Source organism: Psittacula echo, assembly GCF_963264785.1.
Source record: "Psittacula echo genome assembly, chromosome: 4".
In the NCBI taxonomy this organism is placed as follows: Eukaryota; Metazoa; Chordata; class Aves; order Psittaciformes; family Psittacidae; genus Psittacula; species Psittacula echo.
Genome location: NC_137738.1, coordinates 30,371,512 through 30,390,588, shown reverse-complemented (window position 1 = coordinate 30,390,588; position 19,077 = coordinate 30,371,512). Strand labels below are relative to the sequence as shown.

Sequence of the window (19,077 nt, the reverse complement as noted above, 5' to 3'; positions counted from 1 at the left end):
ACCCACACTAATACTAAACTAGCAATCTCATTCTTATTCCCCTTTAAAAAAATTAAAAAAAGTGATATGGAGTATTTAGCATACTTTTTGTTTCTAACCAGAGATTTTCTTATTTCTCATGGCCTCCTTCTGAGAAAGAGAATACTAAAATTTTCTTTTTATTTTAGCGAGCCACAGAACATCTTTGCTTCCTGAGAGCTCTAGAAAAAAAGGTCCATTTATTGTAGCTGATCCATATCGGTCTATATGGAGCAGGGAGTGGAAAATATTTCTGGCTTTTGATCAGTAATGAATTTATACTCTGAAATAAGTTTATTTTTTGTGTTCTTTCTCTAGTAGCACACACTAAAATTAGTAAAAATTTTATCCTTTATAATCTATTCTTTCTGATCATCTCAACCAATGTTTTGTCATGCACTGTTAAAAAGACTATTTGAAGACTGCATCTCAGTACCCCTCCCTCCTTTCTTACATAATTTTGAGCTTATTCTCCTGTATTCCTTGCTTTATGCGCACATCTTGGGGAAAAAAATTAGCATACACCATTAAAACATGATGCTTCCCCTATTTTTTAAATTACTATGAGTAAAGCATCAAGGAAAAGATTGTAATTGACCTACAGCTTGTCTACTAAAATGAATGAGATATTCAGGACCTCAGTAATATGTTATTTCAAGCCATCTGCAAGCTAAACCAGATTTCACCTTCTACCCTGAAAATGTGTCTCTTGAAGTTTTATTTTCCAGCTGTAGTATCTAGAGACTTTTTCAATAAGAACTGAAACATTGGATAACAATTGAAGTCTGCAAGGTAGAATTCCACAGCCTGTTTGTTCCTTTAAATATTCAAGAGATAAAACATTATTTTAATTTCATTCCATTCCTGTGTGATGTCTTTTATTTATTAGAGAAGATAAATAGGAAGAACGTAATGAGACTCCTCCAAATCATTTATTGGTTTATTTATTCAGACTGTCTCATCCTATTAATTTTTTTCTCAAGCTGAATAGTGCTGATCTTTTAAACCTTTTCATTGTATGGGGAAAACACTGCTTTGTCAAAGGTCTTTTTGTTCCCCTGTGCCACTGGTATTTCTATGGCCTTTTCTGCCTTATCTGTATTGTTTTCAGCTGAGGCTGCTGCAGAAGCTAAAATTTGCCTGCTAATGAAGGGAACAATCCCCCTTATCCACTACCACCCTTCAGAAATTAGTATCTGCTTTTCCTAATGGCAAGATTGTGCTGTTATGGGAGACCAAGGTGGATTGTCATCTTTAGGCAGTGTAAAGTGAATTTCTCTTTCTTTCCAAGGTGCTGTTGTAAAGAAATGTGAAGGTTATTAAAAAATTATTGTTATTATTATAATTTTTTCTTTGAAATGGTTGGAGGAAGAGTAAATTTCAGCACTTTAGTCAGTGTCCTTGTTCCTGTTTCTGCTGCCTTAGATTAAAGTCATATGCTGGAAAGATGGAAGAGGATGACAATAGGCAAATTTTCTTTTGATATTTTGCTGCTTTTCATCTTGATTCTACATATCTTTGCTAAACAGCATCCTACTGGTTTCAGATAGACTGCTTTTTTGAGTAGCATTTATGTGTCTGAACACAGCTTGTAAGATATATTCCTGAACAAGAGCCTCTTGTTTATGGTTTGTGTGTGGTTTTTTGGTTTTGTGTGGGGTTGTTTTGTTGTTTTTTGTTTGGGGTTTTTTGGTGGTTTTTTTTTTTTTTTTAATAGTCTTCTTTAAAAAAACCCACAAACCCCGCCAAAGAGAGTAATGTTTGGCTTTAAAGAACTTCCTTGAAACTGAAAGGGAGGGTTTACAGACTTGGAGCTCATTGGTCCATGGGCTACAGCAGAGCTGGTCACTGACATCAGGGAAAGGGCATTGCTGGGGGCACAGGTGCTTGCAGTCAGACTGGTTAGAGGAGGATGGGAGCAACAGAGGAAGCTGGCTTTGTGAATGTTCATTTTTGTCAGCTCAGAAATAACCTTTCCTTAGTGGCCAAATAAGCTATTGTAATGAATAATTGTAGCTGTTATTAAGATAAAATAATTAGGAAAAAATGAAAAGAATTGAAGCTTGTAGAGTAGAACTGATCTAATGTCTGAGCAGTACTATTAGTTTAGAGGATGTTACATTATTTTGCCTCTCGTAGTTGCTCATTTAGTTTTGTTGAACTGTGCCATATGATAGCTCTGAAGATTAATGTTGTTCATTTATTTACAGAATACACGTGACGTAGATACAAGCAGAGGCTTCGTAATGTACTTATCTCATGTTCCAGAAGAGTCATCTCTGTGATTTAAGAGGGGCAGCCTCTGGTTCCTGCATTTTGCCCGTTAATAAAAAGTGCTAGTGAGCTTTGTTCTGATGGTAGTGCTTACAAAAGTGGACAGTCTTCACTAGAAACTGATTAAACCTCCCATCTTATTTTGCATAATTGCCAAACAGCTGTCTAGCGGTAATGACTTTAAGTTACTACCAGCATGGGATATATTCATGCAGTTTTCCTGGAGCTGAAAAGTTCCCTATCTAATTGCAGTTCACTGAGCCATTCAGTACCCCTAAAGAGGGAGAACTGTGTAGAACAAAGTCATTAAAAAATTTCAGATCTATTTTGGAGATTACTATGACTAGAGTGTTGGAAGGGAATGATACAGGCAGGGGAGACAAAGAGAGGGTGTTGCCCTCTGTGTCGACCAGCTGGGGTGCTCTATGTGGGAGAAAGCCAACCATGCCCTGGCCTGCATCAAAAGAAGCACAGTAGCTCTCTTGACTCAAGGAAAAGGTTAACAGATGCTCTCAGCTGAAGCAAGGGGGTATTTATCTGTTTAAAAGGATTTACAGTTAGTGTCATATCTGAATTATTGTAATTGTACAAGCAGGTAAGCCATTAGAGCTGTATGCTTTTGCTATTAGAAAGTGAAGTGGTAACTGTGCTTCTGTTCACAGCATGGTATATGCACTTATTTATGTGGCCAGAGAAGTCAAGTAGGAAGGGAAACTTTCCTCCGGAGGTTGCATTTCACATCTCATTTCTTCATAACTGTCTGGTGCCTATCTTCACTATTGCTTTACTCTTGGTTCCAATGAATACAATGTTTTCTCAAGTGTCAGCTACAATTTTAAGCAAGTGTTTGATGCCTGCCTTCTGAACAGGGGATTTACATTAGCTTGCTGAAGGATTTTCCTGTTCATTTTGCTTTTCTTCACAAATGATACAATACGGAGGAAACGCTGACATTTTTGAGTATGTGGGAGTTGTATGAATTTTGTATGCTGTGTAAAGTCCTTCTGCAGTGGTAATGTACTCTTAAATGGGAAGTACAAAGACGGTGTAACTTCCTTTTTTATTTTTCCTCCTATCTCTCAATGTTTTTAATACCAGTCCTGATTCATTACTGAAAAAACTTCCAGTTAAGTTAAAAAAAGAGAGAGCAGGAAAGTCATAAATCTGAGCCCCCGTCAGCTGTGTCTCCTGATTGTGAAACAAAGTATAGTATTAACCTGGTTTAGCTTTATTTGTCGTCTGTGTAGAGAATTAATTCTGGCTGTTCTGCCTGTTTTCAGTTAAAATGAGCAGCACCCTATGTTTTTTATAAAAATTGCTGTACATTTTGTGCTATGGCATCTTAAACTCCAAATGCTGGCTTATTTACACTCCGCTCCAGGCATCACTCTTAATGCTGAAATTGCACAGAAGTTGTAAGATGGCCTTTCTTCTGTGTGCAGTCTCAGTATCTAGTAATGATACATGTCCTTTCTCATGCAGGTAGCTAATACTAGTACTTTTCCCTATTTTTATGATAGAATGTGCGACAAAGCCTGGAAACTTTGATTCATGTTGGGTATTTCTGTAAAAACATCACTTTTTATTAAGCTTCTCTACCTTGCTATATGATGTTATGTCGTGTCTGTAAACCAAGAACATTTGAAGCCCCATTTAAATTGCCTTATATTTTACAGTGAATGAATTGTATATCATGGCTGTCTGCCTTGATCTAGGTTTGCACGAGTCAGAAACTCTGCAGTACTTTGAGGAGGAAAGTGAGTGATATTGAGACTCAACTACCAGCTCTACTTGAAGCAAAAATGCTGGCTGTTTCAGGTAAGTTTTAAGTAATGAAAAGGACTAACATTGATGAGTGATCTGTTAAAGCACTTGCTGAGCTTTTAATATCTGAGACTTCCTAGGAAAGTTGATGTTCTCGTACGTAGAAACCTTGAAGTTATGGCAAGTCTGGGTAACCAGGATGTGTCCCGTGTTGTGTAAGGTATTTCAGGCCCCTCTGTGTGGTTGGGAAATACTGGTAAAGAAGATGCTGTGTGGTAGGCATTGAACATGCAAAGAACATATTTTTCCATAGGTGAAATTGATAAGTAATTATCGGTAGCTCTTCCTGGACCTTATAAGTTATATGCCTATATAACTTATATACTAGCTAAAAGCATAAATCTACAGGAAAGGCATAATAATTACAAGTGTGGCTTTAAGTGACACTTTTAAATGGAATACAATAATTGGCAGCTTCTGCTGTTCAGATCATTAAACAACTAATGTTGGCAGTGAAAGAGCAATTTGGTCTGTGGAGTGCTTGTGCCTGTTATTTACAACCAGTAAAACACTGAAATGTGATTAGAGAGCCTGATACATAACAGCTTTACATACCATTTATTTGGGATTACTGCACTGTTTTCGAATGAAAGAAGGCACAGCACAGTTCTGTCTCTTAAGTTTGAAGAGGTGGGTTTTCTATTCTATTTTGATTCAGCATATTTTTTGCAGGTGTGTAAGTAGGTGTCTCTGCTAGACACCTGCCTCAGAGAGGAAGCTGAGTAGGGGGGAATGTAGACCTGAGTACAAGGAATTTTCCAGTGTTACACCAAGTAAAGAAAGGCTAGAGGGTTTTAATACATGTCGAGGTGACATTGTAGCTATGTGTTGGTGATTTACCTTCTCAATTAGATACAAGAATCTAGCACTGGCATGCACGGGTTTTTTAAAGATGAAACCTTGTGCAGTGTTACATGGTTTGTTTGCCAGAAGTGGATAACATCAGGCTTGAGCAAAGTCCTAAAGGAGATTAAGGACCAGCTCTTGTATTGGTGCTGAGCATGTTCGTTTTCCTTGTTTCTAATAACAACTTTCCAAAATAGAAACCCTCTCTATTTCTCTGTGTCCCACTTTGAGAGGTGAGCTGAACAATGATCCTTCTCTGCCTGCGGGCTGTTTGAATGTAGGTAATTTTCTTGCTTTCAGAAACAAGGTCAAAGTTTTCCCCAACCATTTTATGGCTTTCTTGAGAACAAAATATCCCATAGACTGGACGTGCAACTGCTTCATGCTGCCAGCAGGAAGCAGTTGGCCAGAAAATATGTACCTTAGTCAGAAGCTTTGGCAGAGTAAATGACAACTTGAGGATGATTTTCAAAACATTTCATAACTCTTTTATACTTTTTAGGTGTTAAAAGAGGTTTCTTATTTCAGGGATGAATTCAAAAGACAATTTAATGCTGATGTTGCTATAAACTTTTTGCACAGCACTGGGATTATGATTGCCTTTCTATGCATTTTTTAAGAAGTGTCAGTGCTGTTTCTTAGTACTGATGATAAGCATTGTTACTTTGTCTTTTTTTTTCTTTTTAATTCTTACTCTGAAAAACTCTCACGTCAGGGAATTTTAATGACTGTGGTACAATCCTAAGTTGTTATAAGGCAAAATTCTGGAGGGAACTGGCTAAAAATCAAGGACAAGAGGTAATTTGGTGACAGTGGATACTGTAATTCCTTTCTCTTGCCATAAGATATGGATGCATTTAGTTGATGGTGATGGCTTTTGTTTATGTTACATGAAGAATAGTGTGCAGAGGATATGGGGGAAATATGGGAATAAAAAAACTTAACTCTCTGAAGACCTGAAAGGAAAATAAAAAAAAACCAAATGTGGGGGTAAGGGGGGAAGAAGGTAAATATTTTAGTCTTAAAGCATGAAATGATAAAATCGGAAATTCAGGGTGCAGAATTAATTGCAGTGAGCAGAGAAGCAAGTCAGGAAGAAAAGATTTTATAAATGCAGAAGAGGAAAGAGGAAAAAAAGAGATAAAAATAGCCTTTTTTTTTTTTTTTTTTTTTTTTTTCCTTAACGAGGCAAAAACAGTGAGCAGTGGATAATGTAGAGAAAGCTGAATTATTCAGTTTCTGTATATTCCTGTATTAGGCATAAATGAATGACATCTCTTAAATAAGGCATAGTTAAGAAGTACGTCTTAACCTTTTAAGAACTGGTTAAGTTTTAAACAAGATACTTTACCTACATGTACCCGGAACTGTCAGGCAGCTAACAGACTGTTAATGAACAGCCTGAGTATATTAAACCATTATAAGGTGGGAGAATCATCAATTGGGTAATACACAATTATTTAGGGACAGTTTTGGAATAGCATGAAATTCAGAGGGAATTATAGTATGTATATTAAATATGCAGTAATAATAAAGTTTGGTTATAGAGGTTTTAATTTAGTCTGGAAGCATCACACAGGGATAAAGGTCTGTTATTTCTGCTTTTATATCTAGCAGTTAGATCATTCATTCTAACAATTACCTTGAACAACAGTACTAATGGATACTGTGATCTACTCTAAACAGCTGTTGCATCGCTTTTCTTTACCATAGCATTTTTCTTGAGGAAGCAGTTAGAATTAAGTGATTGTGGAACAGTGTCAGAGCAAAAAGGTAACTGAATGCAGTTGCACACATCTGTACTAGTGCATCCTAAAAGTTAAGTTAGATATAAGGATGCTGGGGAGGGACTCTTCATTAGGGACTGCAGTGATAGGACAAGGGGTAATGGTTAAAACTTAAACAGGAGAAGTTTAGATTGGATATAAGGAAGAAGTTCTTCACTGTAAGGGTGGTGAGGCACTGGAATGGGTTGCCCAGGCAGGTTGTGAATGCTCCATCCCTGGCGGTGTTCAAGGCCAGGTTGGACAGAGCCTTGGCTGACATGGTTTAGTGTGAGGTGTCCCTCCTCATGGCAGGGGGGTTGGAACTAGATGATCTTAAGGTCCTTTCCAACTGTAACTATTCTATGGTTCTATGATTCTATATGAGAACGTCTCTTCTCCCTATTATTTTGTCCTTGGAAGAAGTGTAAAGTTCATTTTGGAGGAGAAAGAAAGTTAGTTTGTGAATATTTTGATTACTGAAAGCCATTGAATAAATACAGGCATTAAATCCCGCTGAGATTTTGGGGGGAGGGAGAAGCAGCGTGTACTGAAATGTTCAGGAAGTATTTTTTATCAACAGTTACAATTTGGATCCTTTATATCAACAACTCCCTTACTTCTACAGGCATTTGCCTATTGTGATAAATAACTTGCAGTTAATACTCCTGAGATGCTAGTCCAGAATTTTTTTCAAACATAATTAGTAGCATCTTATGATATTGTTCATGGTTTTTAAGTCTGTAGCTTCAGCTAATTATAGCTAACAAGTGCTCCTGATTGCCTGAGATGTTACTGTTGACATACACATTTGTAAATACTTATCGATGAAATGTTATGGTTTAGCATCTAGTAGGGTTGTTTTTTATTAAAACAAAACACCTTAATGTCAGCGCTTAGAAACCTGCATATGATTATTGTAACAGTTGCTTCTTGCAGTAGCTGTTAATATGCTTATAAGAATTCTGTCATTAGTTACCGGAAGAGCACAGCACATGATGCTCTGTTCTTTGTTAGCATTGTGTGTCTATTGAGCATGAAATGTTTTGGGGGAATAAATTGCAGATGAAATAATCCTAAACTGGTAAGAGAATTCGGATAGGATGGTATGCTAAAAGAGTGTGTATGTAACTGTAGAAATATTATTAAAATTTATTTGCCTACTTTGGGCTGTTTTGCAGGAGAGCAAATTATATATGAAAAATTGTGTGTTTCTCATTTCTCCTTAGAACATAATTTGGGAATAGGAGAGAGTTTGTAAGCTAAAATGAATTTTTAGCCATCATTTCATGTTTCCTGTATTTGAATAATAAAAGAGGTTGTTTGATACTTTTTACAGTGTCTTCATAGATCTAGGTGAATTTTTTTTTTTTCCTCTTGAGAATGCATAATAGCGTGGGACTGGATAGGCAGAAAGTGACTAGCAGGGAGCTAAGCAGGCATGAATGAAATACTATTTGTTATGTAGTTATCTGAGATGCATGTCATTAACTTTCCTTATGTCTTTGCAAACACAAATTATATCCGAATACAGAAGTTACAATGAGGTGACTTGTAAGTAGTTAAAAAGAAAAATTAAAACGTTTTTGATCTTAAACCCGTCTATACCAGTGAGAGATTGTGTGTCATCATCCTATGATTAGCACTATCTCTATTTCACTAAATATCTGCAAGTGGGAGCTGCTTGGAAATGCTGTTGTGGGATGATTTCCAGCAGTACAACAAAAAGTGTTTTTTCCTTGTGTTAGTGTAGAAGTATAGTTTATAAATAGTATGACATAAATACTAGATACCGTATTTCCGCAAAACTTAGTGCTAGAACTGTTGCCTCTTTGATGCTCGTTTAGGGGAAGTTCTGCGTGGCTCAGAAAAGAACTGTAACAGAAAAGCCTCCAGCCTTATGAAGGCTTAATTTTTGATGAATTGGAGTCTGAGGTCTGTGTCTTGTCAGATGACATAGCTGGTTCCGCACATGCAGATTCTTACTTGCAGCAGTGGTGTGGGTTAATGGTTCAGAGGCATATTAAGATTAATTCTTCTTCATGCCTCTATTGCAATGTCTGTCTCCAGCATACAATACTGTGTATTGGAATGTCTTCCCACAACAGTCACTTTATGCTCCATAAAGTAAAATTTGCCACTGTGTATGGGCACAAGTGATGCAATTTTTGGCAAACATAACGCCAGTGAGCCCCCAAACCCAACTCTCAAACAGTCACACAGACCTCAGACAGCTATGCTATTTGTCTTTTTCATCTCATTTCCAAATGAGACTGCTGGTTGTTACTGGCTTTCAGTGAACTTCAAGGCTAATTTGTTGTAGCTGAAGTTCCGGCACGATATGTGACCAGACAGCAGAAAATCATTGCTTCTGTTGCAAAAGGCAGTCAGTCATGTAACAACTTACTCTTTTACTTCCCTGTTACCTAAGCTACTATTCCTGGAGCAGGAGGGAAGGTCAAGTAGTCTCTCTGGCTGTTCCTTTTCCAGGGGTTTGTGCTCAAAGGAGAAATGTTAGATGGTGAAAGCTGGAATTCTATGATTCTGTGAAGGGAAGGTGTGCTCACACCATGGAAAAAGGCTGTTCTGTCATTTGGAGGGGATGCAAGAGCACAGTCTGTGGAAGGGGTCAGTGATGTCCCTTTTTCCACTGGTTGTCTGGGAGTCAAGTTGACAAACCTCAGAATCCCAGTGCATTTGGTGCCTAAACCTAGGTGGCACGAATACTTCTTTCCCTCATCCTTCTTTGGTTTTCTTTCCTGGCCTGGTTGGCTAAAAAGGAGTTAATGATTTCCTGCAGCCCTCAAGATCATGGAGATCAAGTCTGGGCTGTTTCCTAACTCTCAGCATGTCCCTTACTCTCCGCTGGTAGCAGCAATGAATGGAGGCCAAGGCAGGAGAGAGAGGAGATGTAAAAACCAGAGACTGAAAAGCGTAAGGTGAGTGGGAGCTGTGAGGTGGGGGAAATGACTATGTAGGGAAGCTTGTGTGCTCATGTGCCTGTGCTATTGGGTGAGCCTTGGAGCCACTTTCAATTGGGCATCCTTTACGATGTTTTAAGAAATTATACATGACTTGCAACAACCATTTATTGGCTAATGCGCATAGTAAATTGCTGGGACTAGTGTGCTCCTGGGCTATACGTATCACCCCCAGTGCAGGCACTTGAGGGCATCTGGTGGCCTGACAATCACCAGTAGCTATTATTCCTTGGAATAGGCTGTGTCTCAGTCTTGCTGAATTGCTGTCTTTCAAACCTCTGCCTTTTTCTACAGCTTTTTGTGCATTTTCTCATTGATAATTTTCACTTGAGCCTTTGAGTTGTTATTATTGATTTGAAATTTTATTATTGCTGAGGTTTTATGCTCCCTCCCTTTTTTTTTTGGGGGGGTGTGGGAGGGAAGGTGAGGGTTCCTGGTTGCTCTATGGTAACTGGTTCAGTGTAGTAACAAGAGGTTTTCTGCGGCAGAGAATTCCTCCTTCAAATGTATGTCTGTGAGGTCTCTTGCCTGCTTCTAGATGGATTTTCTTACTTTACCTTTCAAGATCACATCAATCATTCAGTTGCATTATGCTTCATGAAAGCGTTGGCACATGTTATTGCTTAAAACAATAATTGTGTTTCAGATATGCTGGAATTCTTGTGAAATGCTTCAGGAGACGGTAGGCTGTCCCTCATTTGCTATTTGTTTTTTTTCAGAGGTGTAAACCCAATGGCAGTGCTTCCAAAATCTCACATTTCTGTCATGGTTTTAGGTTTTTTCTCTTTTCTTTGTGAGCAGCTGAATGATATTTATTTTCTTCATTTTTTTTTTTTTTCTGGTGTTGGAATCAGTTTGTATTCTCATTAATCACAGGGCAGAGGATTTTCAGCCTTGAATTCCAGTGCCATTGATAAATACTATGGTGGCAAATGCCTTAAGCTAAAATAGAAATTTTCACTTTCTTGTGTATTATTAAAGGTAGTGGTGTTAGACTATGAAGAATTAGCTTATAGGTAATAATAAAGAATGACCAGTCTATTCTTTCCTACGTTCAAGCCAGTGTCCATTATGTATGCTTTTCTGTGAATGGAAAAATGTCTCCTCTGCTTGTACTACGTTGGACATGGTTTCAGTAGGGATGGGACTTACCACTCTGCTTCAAGTGTAAATAATGAAAACTAAGAGCTTATGTAATTTCTGCCATAAATACGAGAAAAAGTGGGAATAAAAACCTTGTGGGCCATTAACTTTGTCTTACATTTTGAAGGGGAGAAATATTTAATAAAGCTTAAATGATAACATGTTCAGCTTTTACAAAATTGGACAGATTTTTAGTCAACCATATTTCTAGTCAGTTTGGTTTTGGGCAAATGGTAACAACTTAATATGTTAGTTTGAGGCTACTAAATGGGCAACAATCTGACCAATACAGTAAAACCTAACCATGAGCTGTTATAATGGACATGAGTCTGTGGCATGTAACTATGTATAGAGAAAGTATACTTGGTATGCAGAGCACTATTTAGCTATAGCCATACAAATAAAATTCTGGGAAGAGAGGAAAATAAATATACTGCTTATGTTTGCAGTGAATAAAAGCAGTTATATAGCTACTTTGTACCTGGGGATAATTTTAATTTTTTTAGTTTTCCCAGTGTGGGTTGTTTTGTTTGATTTGGCTGGTATTTTTGGCATTCACATCAAGCCACTGGAGCTTACCTGATGCGACCCTCTGTAGACAGTGGGTTATGAAGGATGTATGTGAAGCGATAGCCCCAGAGGGTAAGATTGAGGAGGAAGTTTAAACTGGGATTTTGTTGCTGTCTTTCAAAGTAATGGTACTGTTCAGCCTCTTGAAAGTAAAGTGTATCTACTCAGCTTCTTATGATAGTGTACTGCAAGCATGTAATTCAACCTGGTAAGAGCACTGGATACTTTGAATTAGCTGGAAAGTTAAAAATTGACTTTTCAGTGTTGTAGAAGTATAATCAGTTTTGTTGAGTTCATGTGAATGATTTCAGATTTTATTGTAATCCCAACTTTACTTCCCATGATTACCCAAGAAGTCTTGATTCCATGTATTCAAGTTGAAATGAAATAGATTTAAGATTCTGATAAAGCATCAGACTTTCAATCCTGGAGGTTTATAAACAGTTTTCTGAATTTGTGGGTTTCCCCATTTGGTGTACCAGTTTGTGCCCAATGTGTTTATATGAACATGTATGAAGTGGCTATAATTACACATTGGTAGTCAGCATCATTGTGAGACAGGATGAAGGATGGGACAAGGAGCATTTTGCTCTTCAGTCCCTTTCATAAAATCCCTATTTCTGTCTTGGTTTAGACAAAAAGCTAAGCTTTGATCTCAGACTATTAGTTCTTTACTTTTATTGTCTCCATGCAGATTTCCTGTGTGAGCAGTTCTGTTAGCTTCAGTGATTTTTGAATTTCCTGGAAAGAGTTAGGACTGACTTTATTTGTATAGTATCATCCAACTAGAGCTCTCCCAGTGGTATGGCTATATAAAACATAGCTCTGAGTGTGTGACAAAGTAACAGTTTTTGTGTTCATTTAGGAAAATAATTATTTTATCATCAAAAGAAAGAATTTCAGCATTTTCAGGATATTAGCAGAAGAAAATATTTTGACACATCTTCAGAATGTTTCTACAGCATTAAATGTGACTTTGTCTCTTAACAAATAAAAAAACCTAAAAGGGTATGTCTTTTAATGCTGGCAGCTAGAGATTATATATTAATTTTTAAATCAACCTTCTTATGGCATTTAGAAAGCAGCTATTTTGGTTGCTATGATTGAGGTCAGGAGCTCACTGATGGCACTTGTGGTGCATGAATTTGTGTACACTCTTCTGAATTTTCACGACAGACTTCCACCTCCAGACACTTCTGCTGTCACAGGTAGCTGCATCAGGCACCTGTGCTTTGGATTTTGGGTATATATCTAATGCCATTTCCTCATAGCTTCAGTTTTGATACAAACTTCCGCTCTGGGAGTGAAGATCAATTCAGTATGTATAAAACTTTAATATGTAATATCGTACTACTTTTCTTGTTGACTTCTAAAATGCAAAAGCAGGTTCCAGATTCTAATGAAGAATCTCTTGCCTTCATGTTTTATTAAGGCTCTTATGCTTTGGTACTTGGGATGAATTCAGGTGAATAAAGGTGGACTGTTGAATTGTTAAGTCATGTTGCCCTAGAAGCATCTGAATCATTGCCATTTTCCCAGTGATTTTTGTCTTGCTTTTCTTGTTGCTGTGTTTTGCCCACTTGGGAACATGTGACAGATTCGGATAATAAAAATTGCACTATTGTTTCCCAATAAATGCACTGGTAAGCTGTGAGATCCTATTGTTTGTAAAGCATATTTATAGTTACTTAATTGTAGAATTCTTTATAAGACAGAACTGGCAAACAGGATTTTAGCTGAGAATCAGAAATCAGAGAATTTTGAACTCTTAAATAGAAACAAAAAAAGTGTCAGCTTTAAGTGGGGAAAAGGGGTTGATTGAAACTACTTGTCGTGGTTTAAGCCCAGGCCGTAAATCAGAACCACAAAGTCCACTTCCCCCCCCAGCCTTTCTTCCCTCCGCTTCTGGAGGGACAGGGAGGAGAATCGAAAGAATGCAACTCCCATGGGTTGAGATAAGAACAGTTTAATAACTAAGGTATAACACAAATCACTACTGCTACCACTAATAGTAATGATGATAAAGGAAATAACAAGGAAGAGAATACAACCGCTCACCAACTGGTACCTCTCCCCCACCCCACAGTGATCTAGCCCTTCCGGGAACTCTCAGTTCTACATCCTGGGCATGACGTGCTGTGGTATGGAATACCTCTTTGGCTAGTTTGGGTCAGGTGTCCTGTCCCTGCTTCCTCCCACCTTTTCCTCCTCCCTGGCAGAGCATGAGACTCACAAAGTCCTTGGTCAGTCTAAACATCGGTGTTATCAGCTCTGTTCCCACGCTGAAAGTCAAAAACACAGTGCTGCAACAGCTACTAAGGAGGAAAAATGACTGCTACTGCTGAATCCAGGACACTACCATAGCCTTAGGACTGAACTAAAATGAAACAAAGGCTACCATACTTTGCAATGTACAGTCTTTAAATTTGTCTTGTTTGATACCATTTTTCTCAAAATTCTTGGAAGTGCAGTCTCCCTTTGGCACGCTTGTCTCCATACAGCCACTTCAGTTTGCAGTAGCTTCTTTCCTCCAAAAGGATGATTGTAGTTATTTGCTGGAAGTGCTTCTGTTCACTCTTACATTCTGGAGGAGTAAAGCCTCTCTCAGCAGCTGACAGTGGTTTCTGACCAGTGTAAATACTCGCTGCTCTGTCTTGAAGCAACTGAACAGCAGGCAAAACATTCCTGTTTAAGACTTTGTGACCAACACTCTTGAGACACCAGGTGAAAAGGACGTAATGCCACAATTTAGAATACTCTGACATGGATTTAATGTTTTGGATTATGTCTTAATTTTCTAAACTATACTTTTAAATTGCTCTCTTGAGTGTAAGCAACATCTCATAATATTCCAGAAACAAAAGCCAAAGGACATCTTTAAATCTTAAAAATTAATTAATGTGTGACTGAATGTGCTTTATATTTGCTTCAAGACTAAATTTTCTAAGTGCCTTAATTTATTATATCATGCCACCAAATTTTTGCTAAGTCAGGGCGATGCTAGAGTTTAGATCTTGTGCTATAGAACTTTTATCTTGTATTGGGTAAGTCTACATGGAAATTGGTGTTCTTTAAAGTGTTTTTTTTTGTTGTTTTCTTTTTCTTTTCCCCCCAGCCAAGCATCTGAATCACTGAAAACACACAGACTCATCTGTATAAATGTAGCATTGTAATAGTTACTCTACTGCTATTTAAAAATCATTTAATAGCTGAGCATCTCAGACTGTTATTGTCTATATATACTCAAGGCTTCCCTGTGAAGTAAGGAAACATTCAGGTTCTTATAAAAATGGTATTCAGAAAGGTCAAGTGGGCAAATGTTACTTGGCTATACTGCAAACTGGTTGGGAATTGAACTTTTGACTCTGGATCCCTGCCCAAAGGAGCCAGTCATTTTTAAAGGCTGCAGAGCAGTGTGAGCTGGTGATACTGAGGTATTCTGCCTGTGTCTGAGGTTTTATGCTTCAGGGGGAACCAGAACTGGAGAGTTGTGACTTTCACATACGGTCTCTCAGAAGAACATCTACTGACAGTCTTCGCACAGGCTGCATGCCATTTAAGAAATGCTGTGTGTCGTTTATAAGCAATCTTCTGATTCTTGTTAGGAGCAACATCATAGTGCTGCTTTGTTCAAGAAAAAATACTTCGGGGTCTAGTAGATTGATAGCATCTATTTCAAAAGTGTTGCAAGTTGAGGTGTTCTCCAAGAGAAGAAACTGGTCTGACAGATCACACTGTAGTGATCAGTGAATTACAGTGTGACATTTTTTGAAGTATGGATCCTTAGAAACAGGTTTTCTTCAAAATTGTAAATTGTATCTGTAATTTAAGCACAGTACTTCTGTATGTATAAAGTTAAATTTGCTACGATTATGGTTTGGTTTTGTGGTATATTATTGAAATGGATGCTTGCAAAGCAATTGTTTTTTTCTTTTAATTTTTCTCTTTCCCCCTCAGATTGGTCTTTGAGTTGCTTTTGGGAGGTATAGTTGCTTGATTTTCCTTGTTTGCTGTGTAATCTACCGATGTTGCAAGTATCTACTTCATTGTCTCTTTCCTTTCCTGTCTCTTTCCCTATCCCCTGTCCCCACAAAACACACAGGAAGTAATTTTGGTACTGCAAAGGACCTAACAGAAGAAATAAGATCATTAATGTCAGAGAAGGAGGGGCTGGAAGGACTTCTCAATGAACTGTTGGTTCTGAGTGCCAGAAATGTCCGAAAACTAGAGAGAATCAAAGATGATTACACCAGACTGAAACAAGAACTTGAAGAAGGAGAGACTGCCTTTGGTAAGTAGTTCACAGGCTCTTGCAGCTTTTGCTGAGTCATGAGATCCTAGATGTCTACAGGGTTTGAGGAACCATCCTGCATTTCACAAAATATGCTGATTTTTCTGAGGTAGGTTTGGCCAGGACCTAGATAAGCATTATGCTGAATATGCTCTCAGCTGTTTCCACTTGAGGTGAGAGAGTCTGAGGGGGAGAAGGGGTATCCCGGCAACATACAGATTTTCGAAATCTCTTAGCCCTGTTCCCCCAAACTTTATTTTCCAAGCCCATTTTTATAATAATGATGATGGTATTGTGCATGTATTCGCATACAGAGAAACATATGTGGTCTTTTATGTGGAAGCAGTAGATGTGGCTGGCTGTGACAATAGCGATGTATTTGGGATATATAACTAAATATTTAATGTGTATATATATAAAAAACACTTGGTGATGAGTCTGGACGTATGAGGTGCAAGGGATGTCTGGTTCAGAAGGCAAGAGTTCTCTTTGTAAATTGGGTTTAAACAGCTTGCCAAATGCAGCTCACATGTAACTGTAAGCAGTGTGCTTGGGTTGTAGTGTCACAGCGGAACTGGAGAAGTTCTCTGGAATTACTGTGAAAGCTACTGACAAATTAACAAACAGCACGGTCGTTCCTAGACTTGACTTAGCCTCTTATCTGCTGTACCTTCTCCTGAAGTTAAGCAGATAAAGTGGTTTTGCTGCTTGATTAAATGAAAAGGCTGAACAACATTTAATTGACTACAAATGTACAGTTACTATAGTTACCTCTAAACAGCTAAGTATAAATCTGAGAGCTACTTTAAAGCTGTAGGGATTTGAAATGTCTTTCCTTTTTCCAGATCTTATAAGGTGGTTGAACAGAGGAAAGCACCTCTGTTTTAAAATTATATGAAGCTTCTTCATAGGCAAATGGATAAGCAGAGCTATCCTAGAAGCAAAGTTTTGTAGGCACTTGGACATGTCTTACAACAATGTTTTAAAAATGCATAGAAGAATATATATATATACATGCACACTACTAGAGAAGAACTTGCTTTCTTAGAAACCAGATAAAAATTCTAAAAATGGTTCCTCAAATTAGTGCATTGTGATCCAAAGTTGCAAATAAACACCAGGCAATGCCTTCCTCATTGCTTGGGCTTGCAAGTAAGTTGAAGAGGGTTCTGACCTTCTAATCCGCTCCTTTGTTTCTAGGACCTTTAAACTTCCTATAATATACACGTGCTTCTCATTTGTACTTTTCTGCAGCAGGGTTTTAAACAAAACCTCTGCAAGACTCTTGCTGATGCAACAGAATTGGTAGCAGTTCACAGATATTTTTTTTTTTTTTCCATTTTGCATATATGTAGCTGTAATGAGGTGTCTTCTTGGTCTGACCTCTGCTGCCCTACAGTTTATGGCAATAAATTGCAAAATACTGTGTTTACTACATGGATTGTTCTTTTAATTTATTGTGATTCTGTAGGCGGGAGGAGGAATTAAATCTTTGTGTAAAATGCAACTATCAAGCAAATACTAGTCAGAGACACATAAATGAAAATCTGAGATCTTCCTTTCCCCTCATCTCTGCCCTCCTTGTGTGTTATCTGCACCATTTTCTCCTTTAACAAATGGAAACTCACATAGGTTTGAGAACACTAGTGTGAGTTTAGTACCAACATGTTTAACTGAATGTAAGCCTTCTGATACACTCTGGAAAACAGTATCTAGACTGTCTTAAAGACAGCATCCACTTTATGAACCAGTTGTTATTTTGCAGAGTACTTTTATATTTGCAGAAAAAAGCACAAACAATTGGAATACAATTTTGTTACAGTTTGTTTTTGCTGTTGTTTAAAAGAACTGTAGATAATTGTGTTGGCTTGGTCTGCACTGTGAAAGGTGAAATCTGAGTCAGGGTGGCCAGGCTGACTTAATGCACGTCCTCAGGCTTTGTGATTCATTTACGCAAGTAAAATCTGTGTTGCTGTTGAGAAGGGTGGTTTTGCCTTTTACTTGTGTTTCTTCCCCATCCTGTATGCCAGCTCAGACCAGAAGCCTGCTACTAGCTGGGCATAAGTGCGCCTATGAGACCCACTAGTGCCTGGTGGGAACTCCAGCATCAGCACAAGGGATACAGCAGGGACATGGGGCTTGTGATGCAGGGTGTTCTGACCCCTTGGTTTGGGGGATAGTGTGATTTTGGGAGAGTGTAGTCTGACAGAAAAATGATTTCTGTTCTTTGAGCTACTAGTGCAGCATGTGCTCAGCTGCTCTGTGCCATGTGTAAAATTAGCATGAGTGGTACCATTGCTTGGTGAAGCCCATTCTTGGTTAGTTTGACTTCTTATAGTTAGAAGCCAGTCAGAGAAATCCCTTTTCCACCTAACTCTACTAGCTGAGGATGTTACTGTCCTCTGGCTTTTCTTACTAGCTGCCTGCACAGATTTCATTAGGGAACCCTTCAGGCTATGTGAACTTAAACAGCAAAACCAATCTGGGCTAGGCTGGCTGATCTGTGTCCTGGTGTGCAGTAGGGATGTACCTGTGATTCCTCTTTGCGACACAGCTGTGCTATGCTTTGACTCAACACAATGAGATAGGTATCTGTAACTAAACATAAGTTACTGAAAGTAATGCGAAGAAAGCGGTCCCTTCGTCTTCTCATTTTGAAGGCAGATGAATGCTAGTTTAAATAAGTCAGTTGGTTTAAATGTCTTTCACTGTAGAAAGGAGATGCTTCATTTTTCTTTGGGAGCAGTAATCAGATCAGCCGGAGCTGTTGTCTCCTCTCATTCTTGCTTTTGTATTCTTTTCAGGGCATAATCTTCTACTTTTCCTGCATCAGGAGCCCTCTCTCTTTTTTAATAGAACCTTAAAACCTTCTGTGCAGGTATTCCTCCTACACATGGCTATTTCTCATCTGGCACTTGAACTGTTATCTTTTGTGACTGTGAACTTCTTGAAAATCTTTTTAAAATTTTTTTTAATTTTTTTTTTTTTTTTTTTGACTGAAGATAATACTGCTTTGTCTGGAAAACATTGGAATGCTGAAATACGTGTGTATGTTTGTCTTTCTCTTGTGTATAAATTGGTAACCTATTTTTTTTACTTCATTAATAATTGTTGATTTCTCACAGTAATGCAGATATAAGGAAGCAGACGTCAAGGGAAGAGACTTAATCACACAATAATCAGAGCTGGAATTTTAAATAGGACACATCATTAGCATGTTAATGAATTTTCTCTCTCTATGCCAGCTGCCCAAGTATAAAAGATATTGCAGATGCAGTGCAAAAATCAGGCTTGGCTTACTGCGCTGAGGGCTGTCAGTACTCCCTATAATGGAGATTTGACAAAAATCCTTTCATATTTTTAGAGA

General features: G+C 38.1%; 1 protein-coding gene across 1 annotated transcript in view; it reads left to right on the top strand.

The window, feature by feature from the left end:
- The window catches only part of DISC1 (DISC1 scaffold protein), a 175,371-nt gene that overhangs the window by 57,474 nt on the left and 98,820 nt on the right, over positions 1-19,077 (top strand). Inside the window, exons 7-8 of the mRNA XM_080615550.1 lie at positions 4,008-4,110; positions 15,522-15,710. Of these exons, the coding sequence (XP_080471676.1) occupies positions 4,008-4,110; positions 15,522-15,710 (292 nt within the window). The remainder of the gene's footprint in view (positions 1-4,007; positions 4,111-15,521; positions 15,711-19,077) is intronic.